General features: G+C 41.6%; 1 protein-coding gene across 1 annotated transcript in view; it reads right to left on the bottom strand.

Moving 5' to 3' along the window:
• Positions 1 to 6,188, bottom strand: part of LOC124795556 (lysosomal alpha-mannosidase-like) — a 170,651-nt gene extending 164,463 nt beyond the window's left edge. The window contains exon 1 of the mRNA XM_047259632.1: positions 6,062 to 6,188. Within this exon, the coding sequence (XP_047115588.1) occupies positions 6,062 to 6,148 (87 nt within the window). The 5' untranslated portion in view covers positions 6,149 to 6,188. The remainder of the gene's footprint in view (positions 1 to 6,061) is intronic.
• Between the last annotated feature and the right edge of the window lie 10,221 nt (positions 6,189 to 16,409).

Below are 16,409 nucleotides of genomic sequence, written 5' to 3'. Positions count from 1 at the left end.
AAAATATTCCTTGGACAGGGAACAGACAAAAGTATCAAAGGTGAAAACTAAACCACGATTAGAAACTAAATGAGGTTTGTTCGGCAGACAGCTGTAACAAAGGGAGTTTCGCTAGGCGTGAAGGCTCTTCCGAGAACAATTCGACGCCTAATTCCAGCCACGAACTTCGTCGCTCCCTGGATCAGCACTGTAGTTCGAAGGCCCGTTGAACGTAAAGTCGTGGTACAATATGTTTCTCCAAGCACGCACAATCCACTGCTCGAACGTCTAAAATCCGGCAAACTACGTTCGAATAATAACTCAAAATTTCCACCTAGCATAATACATAGCTTACTTGTTGCGGGGATTTCCCTAAACCAATGGTTCCCAACAGGTAAACCGCGAACCCCCAGGGGTCCGCGAGCTATGCCAGAGGGGTCCGCAAGATGCTATTAGAATAAAAAATATATTAAATATATTTCGTTCGATACCAGATTTTTTGTTTTGGTCGCTTCCTACATGAGCAGTTTCAAGCTCAATATTTTTTCAATAATGAATACGGTAATGTTTGTTCTAAGTACCAAAAAGAGAAAACGTATAAAAATACCCTTTAATTTGGCATTTTTGAGGTACTTGATACTGTGATATGACAAGGTACCAATCATGCTTGATGAGGGGGTCCTCGAGAAAATTTTGTTGGGAACCACTGCCATAAACACTTTGTAAAGTATCTCTAAGAGTGTTGTTCCAAGATTAATTACAGTGCACGCTACTTCTCTTGGCTGCCTAGCACAGAATCTATATGGGTCGGAGGACTTCGGGAAGCTGGCTATCATTTCCTCTCAGCAGGCTACACTCTTCACGACTATTCCTAGCCAATGGCAGATTTCGGGTTCAGGCTGTTTGTGTCAGAGCGAAAGACGAAGCAGTTCCTGGGCCTTAGTGGGTACCGAATCGATAGTCCTCTGGCCTATGGATAAGACATTTCTCCGCATTCTAGTGCGTGTTCTATATCTTTTGCAATTCCTCTGCACTGTGGCACTTGCCTCATATACAAACACACGTCATCTCCGAATTGTAGAAGTTTGGCAAGGAAGCATGTTGTTCCATGTAGATCTGTCATCAAGAGGGGTGGCAGATCGTTACTTTTTCTTCTGTGATCTGCATATGTAATGCAGAAAAAAGGACTGTTTGCCTTTAGGTATGAGTGCTTATCGACCTTCAACTGTGTTATTTTACTAGTTTTATCAAGTTTCATCAAAACTCATAGGCACCTTACTATTGATCAGTTCTTCAGCTCCGCTGGAAGGCGAAATCGGCTTTACAGAAGCTGTCATTCAGAAACACTCTGAGGCACGTATGGATTCAAACGTTCCCTGAACATATCTGGTGCGCACACATTTTTGTAGGTGCTTTTGTGTCAAAACTGGTTAACGTTTGTAGTAGAAACTGTTTGACTACTGAACCTCAGTTGACTGATTTTGGTGAAACTTGCCACAGCGTAATAACAAAGTTAAAGCTCGAAACACGGTAGCGCAAGAGAAATAGTTCCTTGGTACTATGTTAAGTCTCATTCCCTTGTGTCTCAGTAGAGAACGAGTAGCACCCCAAAATCTTTCAAGAAAAATTACGCGAATAGCCAGACTTCGACGAGGAAGACGAAACTATCATCTCCGTAGTGAAGAAACATATAAAGACATGTGAAGACACATATGAAGTGTGCACGCTTCTCGGTTATTACGACGTTACACTATGGACTTTTCCCTGGACTATCTCATTCGTAATCCTGTAGCCCTGACCACGTATATGCAATTGGATGGCTTCCATAAATCTATTCACGTAACTGCCAGGCTACTTTTCAAAGCTTGGTCGCAACCGTCTCTCTCAAGTAAATGTACATCGTTCTAGTAACCAGAAGATAGTCGAACAGTAACCAAATGTTAAGGGAGGAATAAGAACAATAGTGTCCTAATTAAAGTCTCCTCAAAATCTACATTTGATCAATTGCATGCCTACGAACTTCCGACAAAATGGCGAAGTATAAGGGGCACTCAAATTAAATCAAGCCAAATAGAAAAGTAAGTAAACTGTTTATTATTTCAAAAGTAATCGTCATAACTGTTAATAGAATTGTCCCATAGGGAGTCATGACGGTCAATTCCCTCATGGAATAATGTTTACTGTGCCTAGGGAACAACGATTGTACCCAGGCGTACATCTCTTCGTTCGAAGCTAATCGACAGCCACCAATGTCTTTCTAAAGATCTCCAAAAATATGGAAATCGCATGGAGAGAGATGTTAAAGAGCTTCCCAGCGAAGCTTCTGCAACGTACACTTGGACGTGCTCGCATGTTGTCTACTACGGTGCAGAAATTTGATCGGTAGTCCTGATCCCTCCCCATGCGGTTTCTTCATTTACGGAGTCCTGGAGAAGTTCGCGATTGTCGATTTGCTTCGCACGAAGAGCTGCACACCTGGGTACAACCATATTTCTGTAGACAACCACAAATTCTTTTCCATAAAGGCATTGGCGTCTTTCCTCACGGTGGGATAAATGTAAAAGTATTTGCGGTTATAGAGATAACTTCTGAAACAGCTTGCTTACTTTCTTCCATCTGTCTCGTTGTCATTTAAAAGTTCCTTGTACATGAATACCGATGGATAAAATTGTAACAAATTAGAAAAAAATATTTTTTTTCAAACCTATAACTTCAAATTTCGGCTTGGCAGCCTACCATTATCGCCAAATACGAGTTCACATTTACAATGAATCTCAATTAGAAAATAACTTCTGTCCCCAAGCCATCTTTTCAGACGGAGAAACAGATTAAAGTCACAATTGCGTCGGTTGGCGATTTCCAATAATCGAAATGAGAAACTGCGCGTTGTCCTGCTAAAAGCTCAATTTTTTTGCAGACCATTCTTGGACGTTTCGCTTGGCGCAAATTGGCTTTGATTACTGAACAAACCTGGTAAATAAAATTAATGTTAACCACTCTCCGGGATTTTCTCTGCCTCTTGATGACTGGGTGTTGTGTGATGTCCTTAGGTTAGTTAGGTTTAAGTAGTTCTAAGTTCTAGGGGACTGATGACCATAGCTGCTAAGTCCCATAGTGCTCAGAGCCATTTGAACCATTTTTTTTTTAAACCACTCTCCGCGGCGGAGAGGCTTTGGAGTTGTTTTCGTGGGAGCACACCGCGTACGTTTGGAACAAAGCTTGTAGTCAAACAGCTGATCTCAAACCAAGCTTTTATCACCTACCCCAACCTACACTATACGATTCTGCAATGAACCGACTGAACAGTCAAACCGATGCACTTAAGGGCCTCATCATCGTAGAATTGCTTGGGTTTCTACAGCAACTTCATGTCTTTCGTAATTCAAGTTTCTGAGGTTTCAGTTCCTGTGAAACGGGCACGATCGATTTCCTTTCTGATCGTTCCGAATCCGAGATTACGCTCCGTCACTTCACGCTAAGCAATAACTTCATTTGTAATTCAAGGCCCTTCATGCATTCGCTGTCTCACAATCATTAAAATTCTTAATCCTGTCTTGACAACACTAAACTTTATTTAGAAAGTTCAAGATGTTTTGCTGACGATTCATCCGGTATTCGTAAACTCGGAGTTAATCTGATGGTCTCAAACAGAAAAATACACTACGTATGTCGTGTCTTAGTGTCCACTATTTGCGCATAACTAATTAATGCACGTGTGGCGACGTCATTTATCCACTGCGCCAAAAACAGCGGGTGAAAGCTGCAGCTGATAGAAATTTATCTTTGCCGTAGTCGGCTTGGTTACGAGTTGTTTATTCTTGTTAGTTTTTTTATCTGTGCTCGGAAAATAAAATGTTTTCTCATCTCATGAAAAAGCTGTTACTTCGTAAAATATAAAGGCTCCCATAGTGGTGACCCCGAAAAATCGTAGCAGAAGCATAAAGAAAATATATATACCGACGAGAATAATGAATTCAGAGACAAAAGCATGGGGCAGTGGAATCAAAACTGAAGACTACAGTCTGTTCGACCAAGGATCGCGGTCCACGCCCTTTGATTCGCCACAAAACGGAACGACAGATGTTAACGCAAAAGATGGGAGTACCTACGCGCGACACGGGAATGTTAAGCTTTCCGCGTTCTGGCCGACGCGCCCCCAGCTTTGGTTTACGCAGGCTGAATGCATATTTCGGCAGCGTGGGGTGTCTAACAACATTGACAAATTTAATATAGTGGTTTCACATCTAAATTTAGAAGTGATAGAGCAAGTAGAAGAAACCCTGTCTCAACAAAATTACTTTGTGCTAAAGGAAGCTCTCATACAGCATTATACGTTGTCACCAGATTTGCGACTACACAAAATTTTCGCATACGAAGATTTGGGCGACAAAACTCCGTCACAAGTACTCAAAGCCTTACGTACATTAGCCGGCCCGGAACTCCTACCTGAAGAGTCTTTACGTCTAATATGGCTTCGTAAACTCCCTGCCAACATCCGTGCCGTCATTGCAGCAGAAACAGACTTACCATTGCAAGTCTTAGCAAAAAAGGCAGACAGCATCGCAAACACCTTAACCGAAGTTTCTGCGTGTTCCGAATTCAACTACAGCCAGGATAGAGGCCCAAGAACGTGTAGTGTGATGGAATCTGACGTCGGTGAGCCAGGAACATGCAATAATACTTCCCAACAGCAGTGTTCATCGACCGAACCCACCATACAGCAACTAGCAGCAAGTGCAGAACAGGAGCAGCCATTGCCTGCACTAGATGTTTTCACGAGAGCTGGTAGAAAAATCAAGTGCAAGTTTCCCCACATACCTGGTGCACCCGGTTTCAAAAGGAGGGGGGCTGATGTGGCGACGTCATTTATCCACTGCGCCAAAAACAGCGGGTGAAAGCTGCAGCTGATAGATATTTATCTTTGCCGTAGTCGGCTTGGTTACGAGTTGTTTATTCTTGTTAGTTTTTTTATCTGTGCTCGGAAAACAAAATTTTTTCTCATCTCATGAGAAAGCTGTTACTTCATAAAATATAAAGGCTCCCATATACTCCTACGGCAAATTGCGGTCGAGGCAGTACCTATTAGTAGAAATCCCATCTCATCAACTCGAGCATACACTCAAAACATTAAGCTTCGTGGCTATATTCACGTAAGATCGACAATAAAATTTAAATTTATCAGTTTATTACAGCGATGTAGCAGTGTTTAAAAAGTAAATTACTTCTTCTTTTACACTGTAATAACTGTGTCTTAATAATTCATGAAAAAAATTAGGCAAAATCAGAATTTGCAACACACAAATCACAGCAGTAAACACAACAATTAAAAAAGAAACTATAAAAGCAATTTGTTACAGTGTACATTTGTGAGGTAAAATAATGACTCTTTTCCTTAAAACAAAAAAACTCCTAGATTGTTTAAGATTCAATGTACAATCTGTTAAGCGCAAAGCAAAAAAATTGTTTCTTCCTGGATTTTTTTTAGGTGTCTGAAGGACCTTTAAAGCAACGGAGTGGTTTCTTAAGCAAAGTTCCTGAAGTAATTATACAAACCATAATTTTAAAAAAATTATCACTATCTTGAAGTCGATCCTTCAATCATTCATCGCACGTGTGGCAATCTTTAAACAATTTCCACTAGCAATTATGTGACCACTCCTAGCACACGCTACTTCCCGTCAGCCCCAGCAACGCAACTATCAGTATTCAAAACAATTTTTACAAACCACATCTTCCTTTAATGTGTCACAGACTGCAGTAACAAATATTGTTGCAGTAGTTTATCTGACTTAAGTCCAGCCACCACAGTGTACCGGTACAGTAAACACGGTTGGAGGATATTATAATTGATTTGAAGTATTCGACAGGTACCTCCGTAGAACAATACTGGGTGATAATAATTATGAATACTGTCGGCTGCTACGTGCGTAAAGCGTGGTAACGCGAACCTTTTTAGTAGAAGTACAACCTCCATACACAGGATTAAGAAAAGGCAACAAACTTGCATTACAATACTAGTACAAAGACATAAGCAGTCTTCCAATTAATGAATGTTAAACGTGATGTTGATGTGATGCCTTACCTTGTATCCACAAACGTTTTCATCCACGGTGTGCAAATACCTTAACGAAGCAGAACCCTTCGAATAATATAGGGGTTTTGGAGGCATTCGTGGTACACATGATATTTCATTAGTAACAAACAAGATCACACCTATAACAAACAACATAATGTTTGCAGCAGTCACGTCCAACACTCATACGTCTTGCAGCAATGCCGACGCACAACTTCCGCGGAAACTAACAGACTTCGCTGTTTTAAACTCCACTGCTCCGTATCTAAGGCCGGTATTACACTATCAAATATCTTTGTCAAAGATTTGATCAAAGATGTGATCAAATATTCCCTCAAATATATTTGACAAAGATCTTTGACGTAGCGCTAGAAGGGGTATTCAAGCCCCTACCACGCCGTAGCGGAGAAGCGAGGCAAGTCCCCCAATTGAAGCAGCTCAAGGAGGTATATAAACTACATAGAGTGGCTATATGTGAGGTAACAGCGCTCCGAGCGGCAGCAAAAAGCAACACCGGCCGCCATTTTTTGAAACGTCTACATGTCAGTATATTTACATTTGGTGTATGGTACTGGCGTTAGAAAATCACTGTTTTCCGGTTGTAATTTGTTTTAGAAGTCTTATTGACCGATCGCGAATCATGTGCAGCGTACAATAGCGCTAATAGAAGTGATAAAACAACTGGAATATCATATTTCAGGTGAGTATCTAAATGCGTGTTGTACTTAGCGTTTTGTGCATCATTTTCGTGTTTAAGCTGTATACAAAATGTAAATAAGCTTCTGTATACATGTCTCTTTATTTTTAGATTTCGTCTGAAAAAGAAAGAGCTGTTAAGTCGGTGGGTAGCCATTACGAGACGAGATAAGTGGCAGCCAACTCAATATAGCTACATATGCTCGTTTCACTTTGAAGATAGATACATGTATAGTACAAACGAGAAAAGGCGACTTCTGGCAAACGCAGTACCGACAATATTTACGTTTCCTGACCATCTGCAGAAAACAACTATAGTATAGATACAACCAAGGAAACGGCCTGTCAGTGAAGAATCAGCTTCCTTATCAAATGAAATAGGTAAAATAGTTTTCCTGTTATTTATTTGCTATATGGGTTATGTGTGAATTTTACTATTAATCAATGTATGTTTAAAGAAAAATAAAGCTTAATGATAATACTTCATTTTTGTAGGTGAAAGAGTGAATCAGAATGATCATGTAGATCATTCTTATTGTTTGCCTAGCCCCAAAAAATTGAAACAAAATTATGAGGCACTACAGAAAAGGACCGAGAAACTGAGGAACCAAGCGAAACATGCGAGGCAAAGTGTTTCAAGAAAGAAGAAACAAATTGTAACAGTGGTTGTAGGCCTTAATAAGAGGCTTCAAGACTGTGATTCTGAAGTGATAGGATGTGACAAAAATAGTGATATTCTGGAGCATATCCCATATTATGTCTTTTTAAGAGACACCTCATCGAACATAAGTGCAGCTAAAATAGGTCCTGAACTACGTTGAACCTCATCTACTAATTTTTTCAAGCTTTCTTCTGTAGATCCAGTACTGCCATTTACTGTAGTTGCCCACCTGCGGAGTGTTGGAGTATGGGGTAATTTAACAGACTTCCTCAAATAATTATAAGCTTTGAAGGAGTAAAAACTGAGTGTAAGGGCAATCTGTCTTATTTCTTTAGGATATTCAGGAATTGAATATTTGTTTTGCATTGCAAAAATTTCGTCAATGGAGTAGAAGGAGTTGGCCACTAGTAAGTCTTTCAGGCTTCTTTTAAACTGATCTTCATTTGTAACTAAATGTTTTATGTTTGCTGACAAATTATTGAAGATGAGTATTTCTGAGTAGTTGACCCCTTTTTGAACTAAAGTAAGTGCTTTTAAGTCCTTGTGCAGATCATTTTTGTTCCTGGTATTGTATGTATGAACTGAGTTGTTTGTTGGAAAAAGAGATATATTATTTGGGACAAATTTCGTTAAGGAGTAAATATACTGAGAGGCAGTAGTTAGTATACCCAGTTCTTTGAAGAGGTTTTTGCAGGACGTCCGTGAATTTACTCCACAAATAATACGTATTACACGCTTTTGGACTCTGAAAACATTTGTCTGACTTGAAAATATTATATCATATGACATTATGAAATGAAAGTGGCCAAAGTATGCAAGCTTTTTCATTTTTATGTTGCCTATGTCTGCTAACACTCGAATTGCAAATACGGATTTGTTAAGGCGTTTCTGCAGTTCTGTGGTGTGCTCCTCCCAACTGAATTTATTATCAAATTGTAATCCCAAGAATTTAAGACTGTCAACCTAATATGTATGGTCTCTTTTTTTCCCCCACTTCTTTTCCGCATGTGGACACAACGCAATTGCGGTACGTGCAACTGCTGTGGTTAATAACAAGCTGTTGTCAGCCATCTTGAACTTTGACGAAAAATTTGATGACAGTGTAATACCCAACGAGTTAAAATTTCATAGAGTGGCTGAGATACTAGTTACAGCGCTCCTAGTGGCAACCAACGCTAACTCGGCCGCCATGTTCTCCTTAGTCAAAACATTAGGAAAGTGTTACTGTTGTTTGTGTTGGAAGTGTGTCAGCTGTTGTGATATTACTGCAATATTTAACTTTTCTAGTTGACTTTTTTCTTACAAAATATAAAGTCAACATGCCTGCAGTGTGTTCAGCGTTCAACTGCACAAATCGCAGCGATAAAACAACAAATATTTCATATTATAAGTAAGTATATTAGTACCGAAATACGACACACGTTTTTTAATGTTTATTAAAGAGTCATTTGCGTTGGAACTGTAATTATGCTTAAGACAAATGCAGGAAGTAATTTACTTATCGTTGATTACAGATTTCCTTTAAAAGATAAGGAAATTACAAAAAGATGGGTTATAAATATGAAGCGAGAAAACTGGTTTCCTACTACAGCCAGTTACCTCTGTTCAGCTCATTTTGAAGAGAAATATATGTACCACACAAATGTCCAGAGGCGCCTTTTGTCAAAACCAGTACCTACTATCTTTAACTTTCCACCACATTTACAAAACCAAGATAAAGTATTACGACCACAACCCAGAAAGCGATCTTTCGACAATTTGCAAGATAGTGCTATTACAGTGACATCATTAGCACAAAGTAAGTCAATAATTTAATTTTACTCCGTGTTCTTATTACTTTGAATTACATACTTTCTATTATAATCTTATGGTGTAACTCTGTTATAAACTTATGATGTAACTACATTCTTCCAGTGCCTGTCGGACCCACATCTGTTTCTGCTGACCACAATTACTGTCTACCAAGCCCTAAGAAGTTGAAAACACAATATAACAGAGTACAAGCAGAGAATGTGCGACTAAAGAAGCGGATAAAGCAAATGAAGCAACTTAGTGTACGACACAAAAGAAGAATAGTGCAGTTACAGACTTTAGTTGCTGGTTTGAGAAGAAGGCTATGTAGTTCAGTTTCTGATATGTTAAACAGTGAACATGTAGGTGGTTTGTTGAAGGAGCTATTGGAACTTCAGTGCAGTGCTAAAGTATGCCATTATTCTCAGCAAATAAGGAAATTTGCCCTGACCCTACACTTTTATTCTGCCAAGGCATACAGCTACTTACTTGTGGGGGCCTGCGAATGCCTTGACTAAAGAAAACATGGCGGCCAGAATTTCAATTTGCATCAAACATGGCGGACCTATAGCCACTCTATGAAATTTTAACTCGTTGGTAATACCCCTTCTACCGCTACGTCAAAGATCTTTGTCAAATATATTTGACGGAATATTTGATTACATCTTTGATCAAATCTTTGACAAAGAAATTTGATAGAGTAATACCGTCCTTATGTACCCCCAACGCTGAACTGTCGCTAGCGTCAGCTGTTTTCTGTCCGTTGACCAGGTTAGGTAACCGTCTGCCGTTGACAACACTGCTTACGCCAATCGATTCTCGCTGGCCGCTTCTCACCACTAGTATCGGACTTAAACATCTGTCACGACTTTCGCGCCAAATACGACGGAATACTTAATCTATCAAATGTTTCATAAAGGCCCGTCCACACGCAACGATGTGTCTGCGCAAATGTTGCGCACATCACATCTGCGCAGACAGATCGTGGCGTGTGGAAGTTGGAGTTGGAGGTTTGAGCGAAACCTCTCAAATCTGTGGGTTCAAACCACATCTGCGCAGACAAGTTGGAGCGTGTGGACAGGAGATCGCCGCAAATCTGGTGCGAAACAGCTGTTTGCTCAGTCTTGTGTTTGTATTTGTGCGCACAGGGCATTAAAATGACTGATACTCGTAAGTATTCTAGAGAGTTTGTAAGTGAATTCATTGAAATATATAGAAACTACCCATGTTTGTGGAAGATTAAAAGTAAAGAATATAGTGACCGAGACAAAAAGACAGCAGCATACAATGCTCTAATTGAAAAATTGCGGGCAGTTGACGCCTCGGAAAACAGAGAAACGGTAATAAAAAAAATAAAAAAAATTCGTTGCGAACTGGCGAAATTATTTGCAGATGGATGTCGAAACTTATAATTATCTCTTAAAGCTTGTAACCCCTCATATTATGAGAAAAAAAATACTTGTATGAGAAGGGCAATTTCTCCTCATAAACGGCTGGCGTAACATTAAGATTCCTAGCAACAGGAAGGAGCTACAAGGATTTGGAATTTTCAACTGCAATATCGAAACAAGCGTTGAGTAAAATAATACCCAACACATGTGAAGCTATTTACGCTGTCCGGAAGGATGAGTTCATGAAGGCAAGTCAAGTAAATTAAGTCTGTCAGTGAACTGTTTACCGAAAAGAGTTATCCAAAGTTCAGAAATCTAGAAGATCTGGTGTAAGAGTAGATCAAGTATACCAGCCAACGTTATGGTATTTTGATCTGCTTGGCTTTCTTAGTGATCAAGAAACGCCAAGATCAAGCAGGAGTACAATTGAAGATGAAATTTGAGTGTCAATGTGCCAGGAAATGGAACACGAGGTAATGTAAAAGAAAACAGGTTCGCCCTGCAACTCTCGCAGTAAATGTACGTGAGAAAACTGCTTTCGCTTTAGCAGCCACTGTCTACACCATTTTGACCGCCTTCTCTGTTTCCTGCGGTTGGTCTGAATGTTTTTTGCAGCACAAGTTGCGAACACAGACCACAACAGAACTTCCTCCATTTCTATATTTCAAAATAATTGAATTAAGTTTTTGACGTTTACGGGGAGCGTAGTCGCTTGCCACTGATATTTCTGTTCTACACCGACAGATGGCGGGCGAGTAGTAGATTGGGATTAGTGTCGTGTGAACGCACCACCGATCTTTTGCATGTACAGATGTCTGCGCAGACAGATCGTTGCGTGTGGACCGGGCTTAAGAGTCGGCAACGAAAAAATTGAGAGTCTAAACTCTCAGAGCATATACCAAGACCGCTATTAAAGAAACAGAATCGGCTCTACTGCATAGGCGATACGCGGAAATTTACAGGCCACCAAATCGTGGATGTGAATCGAGAAAACAGTTCAAATTATATATTCTCTCTGTTTGGACTGTTTGGTTTTGGCTCCAGAACAACATAATATAAGGCGTTACTCTTGTAGCCATGCAAGCACCATTCACATGCTACCAAATTCGTTAATATATTCAACAGAACGTTAGAAAACACCAGGTGAATATTAAAAGTGTTGTACTACTGTTAAAATTATCATTTATTGTCCTTATTTCTAGGAATGAACATCTGAAAATCGGTTAAGCATCTATAACCTGTCGATAGAACTCGTTTGCTTCATTAAAACAATCTTCCAGTTTCTTTTACTGCACCTCTGGTAATAGACGATTGCATGTTCCGGTTTCACATTTCATCTTCAAATTTACTTCGTCAGAATTTAAGACTGTGGTTTTCTCAGCCAAAACTGTCATTGGTGGATGAAAAAATAAATAAATAAACAAATAAATAAAAACCCTGTGGGAACAATTTGCAGTGGTCCTGATGTTCTTATCTTGTAGATTTTTATACTTTCTTATTAAGGATTATAATCATTGTATTGTTCATTTCAAGCATGTAATATTACAATACAGCTAAGCTGTAATAAATTGTGGCGTGAGAGAGTGTGGGTTGTGAGGGGGTGGGGAGGGGAACACACACAGCTCGCCTAGTGCACCAAAAAACTTGCAGTCGGCACTGATTAGGCGTTCATTTGATGTTGTCCCAGGACACATTCGATAAGTACGTTCGTGCCGAAACCGTCGTCATCTACGTCCGAATGTAAGCGTCCTTTGCGAGCCACTATAAGTGAAGGCGTGTATTTGCAAGGTACCTTGTGTTTTCCCGCCACAGACACTGATGAACGATGTAAGAGTTACTTCTCCTTTGCCGGCAAGCGAAATTCCGAACCCAACTGGTTACTTTTATCCATGCATTCTGGATTTCAGAGTAAATCATTACGTTTGAACTCAGGATGTGCTCGTGAATTTTTCAACTACTAGAGGTGAAGGGGGCGGTAGTTCAATGAAATCATGAGTGTCTGTATTACTTGAATGGAGAACTAGGGGTGGCGAGAATCAACCAAGAGTAAGTGAAACTGAAGTAGATAGTTACTAATGAGAGAAGGAAATCGGCAACGTCTAGTCGAGAGTACTGAATTAAAGGAATAAATTACTACAGGAGCAAATTTTCATTTACTCCTGAACTATTTATTTATTTTATAACTGGAGGAGAGCACCATCAATGAGTACGGTCATACTTTATTAATAGGAAAAACTTTACTCCTAAGCAGTAGAAGGAGTAAATTTAGTAATGTGTGTTCTTTGGTTACTGTAAGTTAAATATCGAAATCCACGGAGTACCTGCTCTACGAAGAATATAAGGACATGAAGGAAGAGGTGGACATCCCAAGATTGTGACTTTTAGTGTAGAGAAGAGACCCATTTGCAATGTATGACGCCAGTGATTTCAAAGAGCGGTTTGGATTTCTTAAGGAGTTTTTTGAGTTGCTGCTTGGTATGCTGGAGCCGTTATTGCAGCATATTTCTGACAGGAATCGTGTTTCAACTTCTTTGTGGACTGCAGGTCTTTCGCATTGGTACTTATCAGATCGCAGCACGGGATCTCCTTACATCCATCGTACTACTGCTAGAAGTGCTTTCAACAGTGTGAAAAGCAGTTTATGTGTCCATACCACAGAACCAAGAAAATACATCAGGTAACAAAGGGGAATCCTAGCCAACTGGTGGATTCCCGAAAGTCATGCACAAGCAGAGCCATACAAAAATCGGAATAATTTCTTTTCTGTCCATACAAAATTCATTTGCGATGCCTATGTGAAGACTTTGGTAAGCCGTTCGCCGGGCTCCAAACATGATGCGCGCCTTAGCTACAACAGCAGAGTTGCTGCAGAATTTAAAACGACAGTATGATGGGTTGCTTGTTGGACGTCGTGGATGTGTTCTCTTCAGACATCTTATGACTCCTGTGTTTCGATCTCACACAAGAGCCGAAACGCGCTACGATAGCGCCCATATTGCTGTCAGCTGCGTAAAAGAGCGTATCTTCTCGTGTTTCGAAGAAACATTTCCAAATTCTAACTAAAATCATGCGATATAAGAAACAAGTGTGGGAATGTTATTGTGAATGTTGTAATTCTGCACAGCCTTGGAATATAAGTTGGAGATGCGTTTCATCCAGATGTTGCGGAGGTGAATGACATCGACCAATTTGCATTTCAGCCGGAAGCTGACGCCGCATTTGAAGCTGTCAGAAGGCCAATTATATTTCATTATTTTCATTAAAATTGTGCCTAATTTCCTAGTAAAATAACGTTAGTGTAAAGACTTTTTCCTTCTTAAGTCGATGAATAAGGCACTGGGTCGTCACTTGAAATGTTCGTCTCTCGCTTTTTTCTTTTTATTTCATTTTATTTTGACCTCTTAACCACAAACAATCCAGAGCTAATAGAGAGCATCATGACTGATACAGGGATTAGTGATCACAAGGTCGTTATACACTCCTGGGAATGGAAAAAAGAACACATTGACACCGGTGTGTCAGACCCACCATACTTGCTCCGGACACTGCGAGAGGGCTGTACAAGCAATGATCACACGCACGGCACAGCGGACACACCAGGAACCGCGGTGTTGGCCGTCGAATGGCGCTAGCTGCGCAGCATTTGTGCACCGCCGCCGTCAGTGTCAGCCAGTTTGCCGTGGCATACGGAGCTCCATCGCAGTCTTTAACACTGGTAGCATGCCGCGACAGCGTGGATGTGAACCGTATGTGCAGTTGACGGACTTTGAGCGAGGGCGTATAGTGGGCATGCGGGAGGCCGGGTGGACGTACCGCCGAATTGCTCAACACGTGGGGCGTGAGGTCTCCACAGTACATCGATGTTGTCGCCAGTGGTCGGCGGAAGGTGCACGTGCCCGTCGACCTGGGACCGGACCGCAGCGACGCACGGATGCACGCTAAGACCGTAGGATCCTACGCAGTGCCGTAGGGGACCGCACCACCACTTCCCAGCAAATTAGGGACACTGTTGCTCCTGGGGTATCGGCGAGGACCATTCGCAACCGTCTCCATGAAGCTGGGCTACGGTCCCGCACACCGTTAGGCCGTCTTCCGCTCACGCCCCAACATCGTGCAGCCCGCCTCCAGTGGTGTCGCGACAGGCGTGAATGGAGGGACGAATGGAGACGTGTCGTCTTCAGCGATGAGAGTCGCTTCTGCCTTGGTGCCAATGATGGTCGTATGCGTGTTTGGCGCCGTGCAGGTGAGCGCCACAATCAGGACTGCATACGACCGATGCACACAGGGCCAACACCCGGCATCATGGTGTGGGGAGCGATCTCCTACACTGGCCGTACACCACTGGTGATCGTCGAGGGGACACTGAATAGTGCACGGTACATCCAAACCGTCATCGAACCCATCGTTCTACCATTCCTAGACCGGCAAGGGAACTTGCTGTTCCAACAGGACAATGCACGTCCGCATGTATCCCGTGCCACCCAACGTGCTCTAGGAGGTGTAAGTCAACTACCCTGGCCAGCAAGATCTCCGGATCTGTCCCCCATTGAGCATGTTTGGGACTGGATGAAGCGTCGTCTCACGCGGTCTGCACGTCCAGCACGAACGCTGGTGCAACTGAGGCGCCAGGTGGAAATGGCATGGCAAGCCGTTCCACAGGACTACATCCAGCATCTCTACGATCGTCTCCATGGGAGAATAGCAGCCTGCATTGCTGCGAAAGGTGGATATACACTGTACTAGTGCCGACATTATGCATGCTCTGTTGCCTGTGTCTATGTGCCTGTGGTTCTGTCAGTGTGATCATGTGATGTATCTGACCCCAGGAATGTGTCAATAAAGTTTCCCCTTCCTGGGACAATGAATTCACGGTGTTCTTATTTCAATTTCCAGGAGTGTAGCTAGGCTCAATACCGTTTCTTCCAAATCCACCAGAAACAAACGCAAAATAATTTTATTTAAAAAAGCTGATAAAGTGTCACTAGAAGCCTTCCTAAGAGACAATCTCCATTCCTTCCGAACTGACTATGCAAATGTAGACGAGATGTGGCTCAAATTCTAAGATATAGTAGCAACAGCAATTGAGAGATTCATACCTCTTAAATTGGTAAGAGATGGAACTGATCCCCCGTGGTACACAAAACAGGTCCGAACGCTGTTGCAGTGGCAACGGAAAAAGCATGCGAAGTTCAGAAGAACGCGAAATCCCGAAGATGGGCTAAAATTTACAGACGCACGAAATTTGGCACGGACTTCAATGCGAGATGCCTTTAATAGGTTCCAAAACGAAACATTGTCTCGAAATTTGCTAGAAAATCCGAAGAAATTCTGGTCGTATGTAAAGTACACAAGCGGTAAGACTCAGTCAATACCTTCGCTGCGCAGTGCCGATGGTACTGCTACCGACGACTGTGCCGCTAAAGCGGAGTTATTGAACGCAGTTTTCCGAAATTCCTTCACCAGGGAAGACGAATGGAATATTCCAGAATTTGAAACACGAACAGCTCCTAGCAAGAGTTTCTTAGAAGTAGATACCTTAGGGGTTGCGAAGCAACTCAAATCGCTTGATACGGGCAAGTCTTCAGGTCCAGATTGTATACCGATTGGGTTCCATTCAGATTGCGCTGATACAATAGCTCCCTACTTAGCGATCATATACAACCGCTCGCTCACCGATAGATCTGTACCTACAGATTGGAAAATTGCGCAGGTCGCACCAGTGTTTAAGAAGGGTAGTAGGAGTAATCCATCGAACTACAGACCTGTATCATTGACGTCGGTTTGCAGTAGGGTTTTGGAGCATATACTGTATTCAAAC

Source organism: Schistocerca piceifrons, chromosome 1, assembly GCF_021461385.2.
Source record: "Schistocerca piceifrons isolate TAMUIC-IGC-003096 chromosome 1, iqSchPice1.1, whole genome shotgun sequence".
Taxonomy (NCBI): Eukaryota; Metazoa; Arthropoda; class Insecta; order Orthoptera; family Acrididae; genus Schistocerca; species Schistocerca piceifrons.
This window is presented reverse-complemented; position numbering and strand designations above follow the sequence as displayed.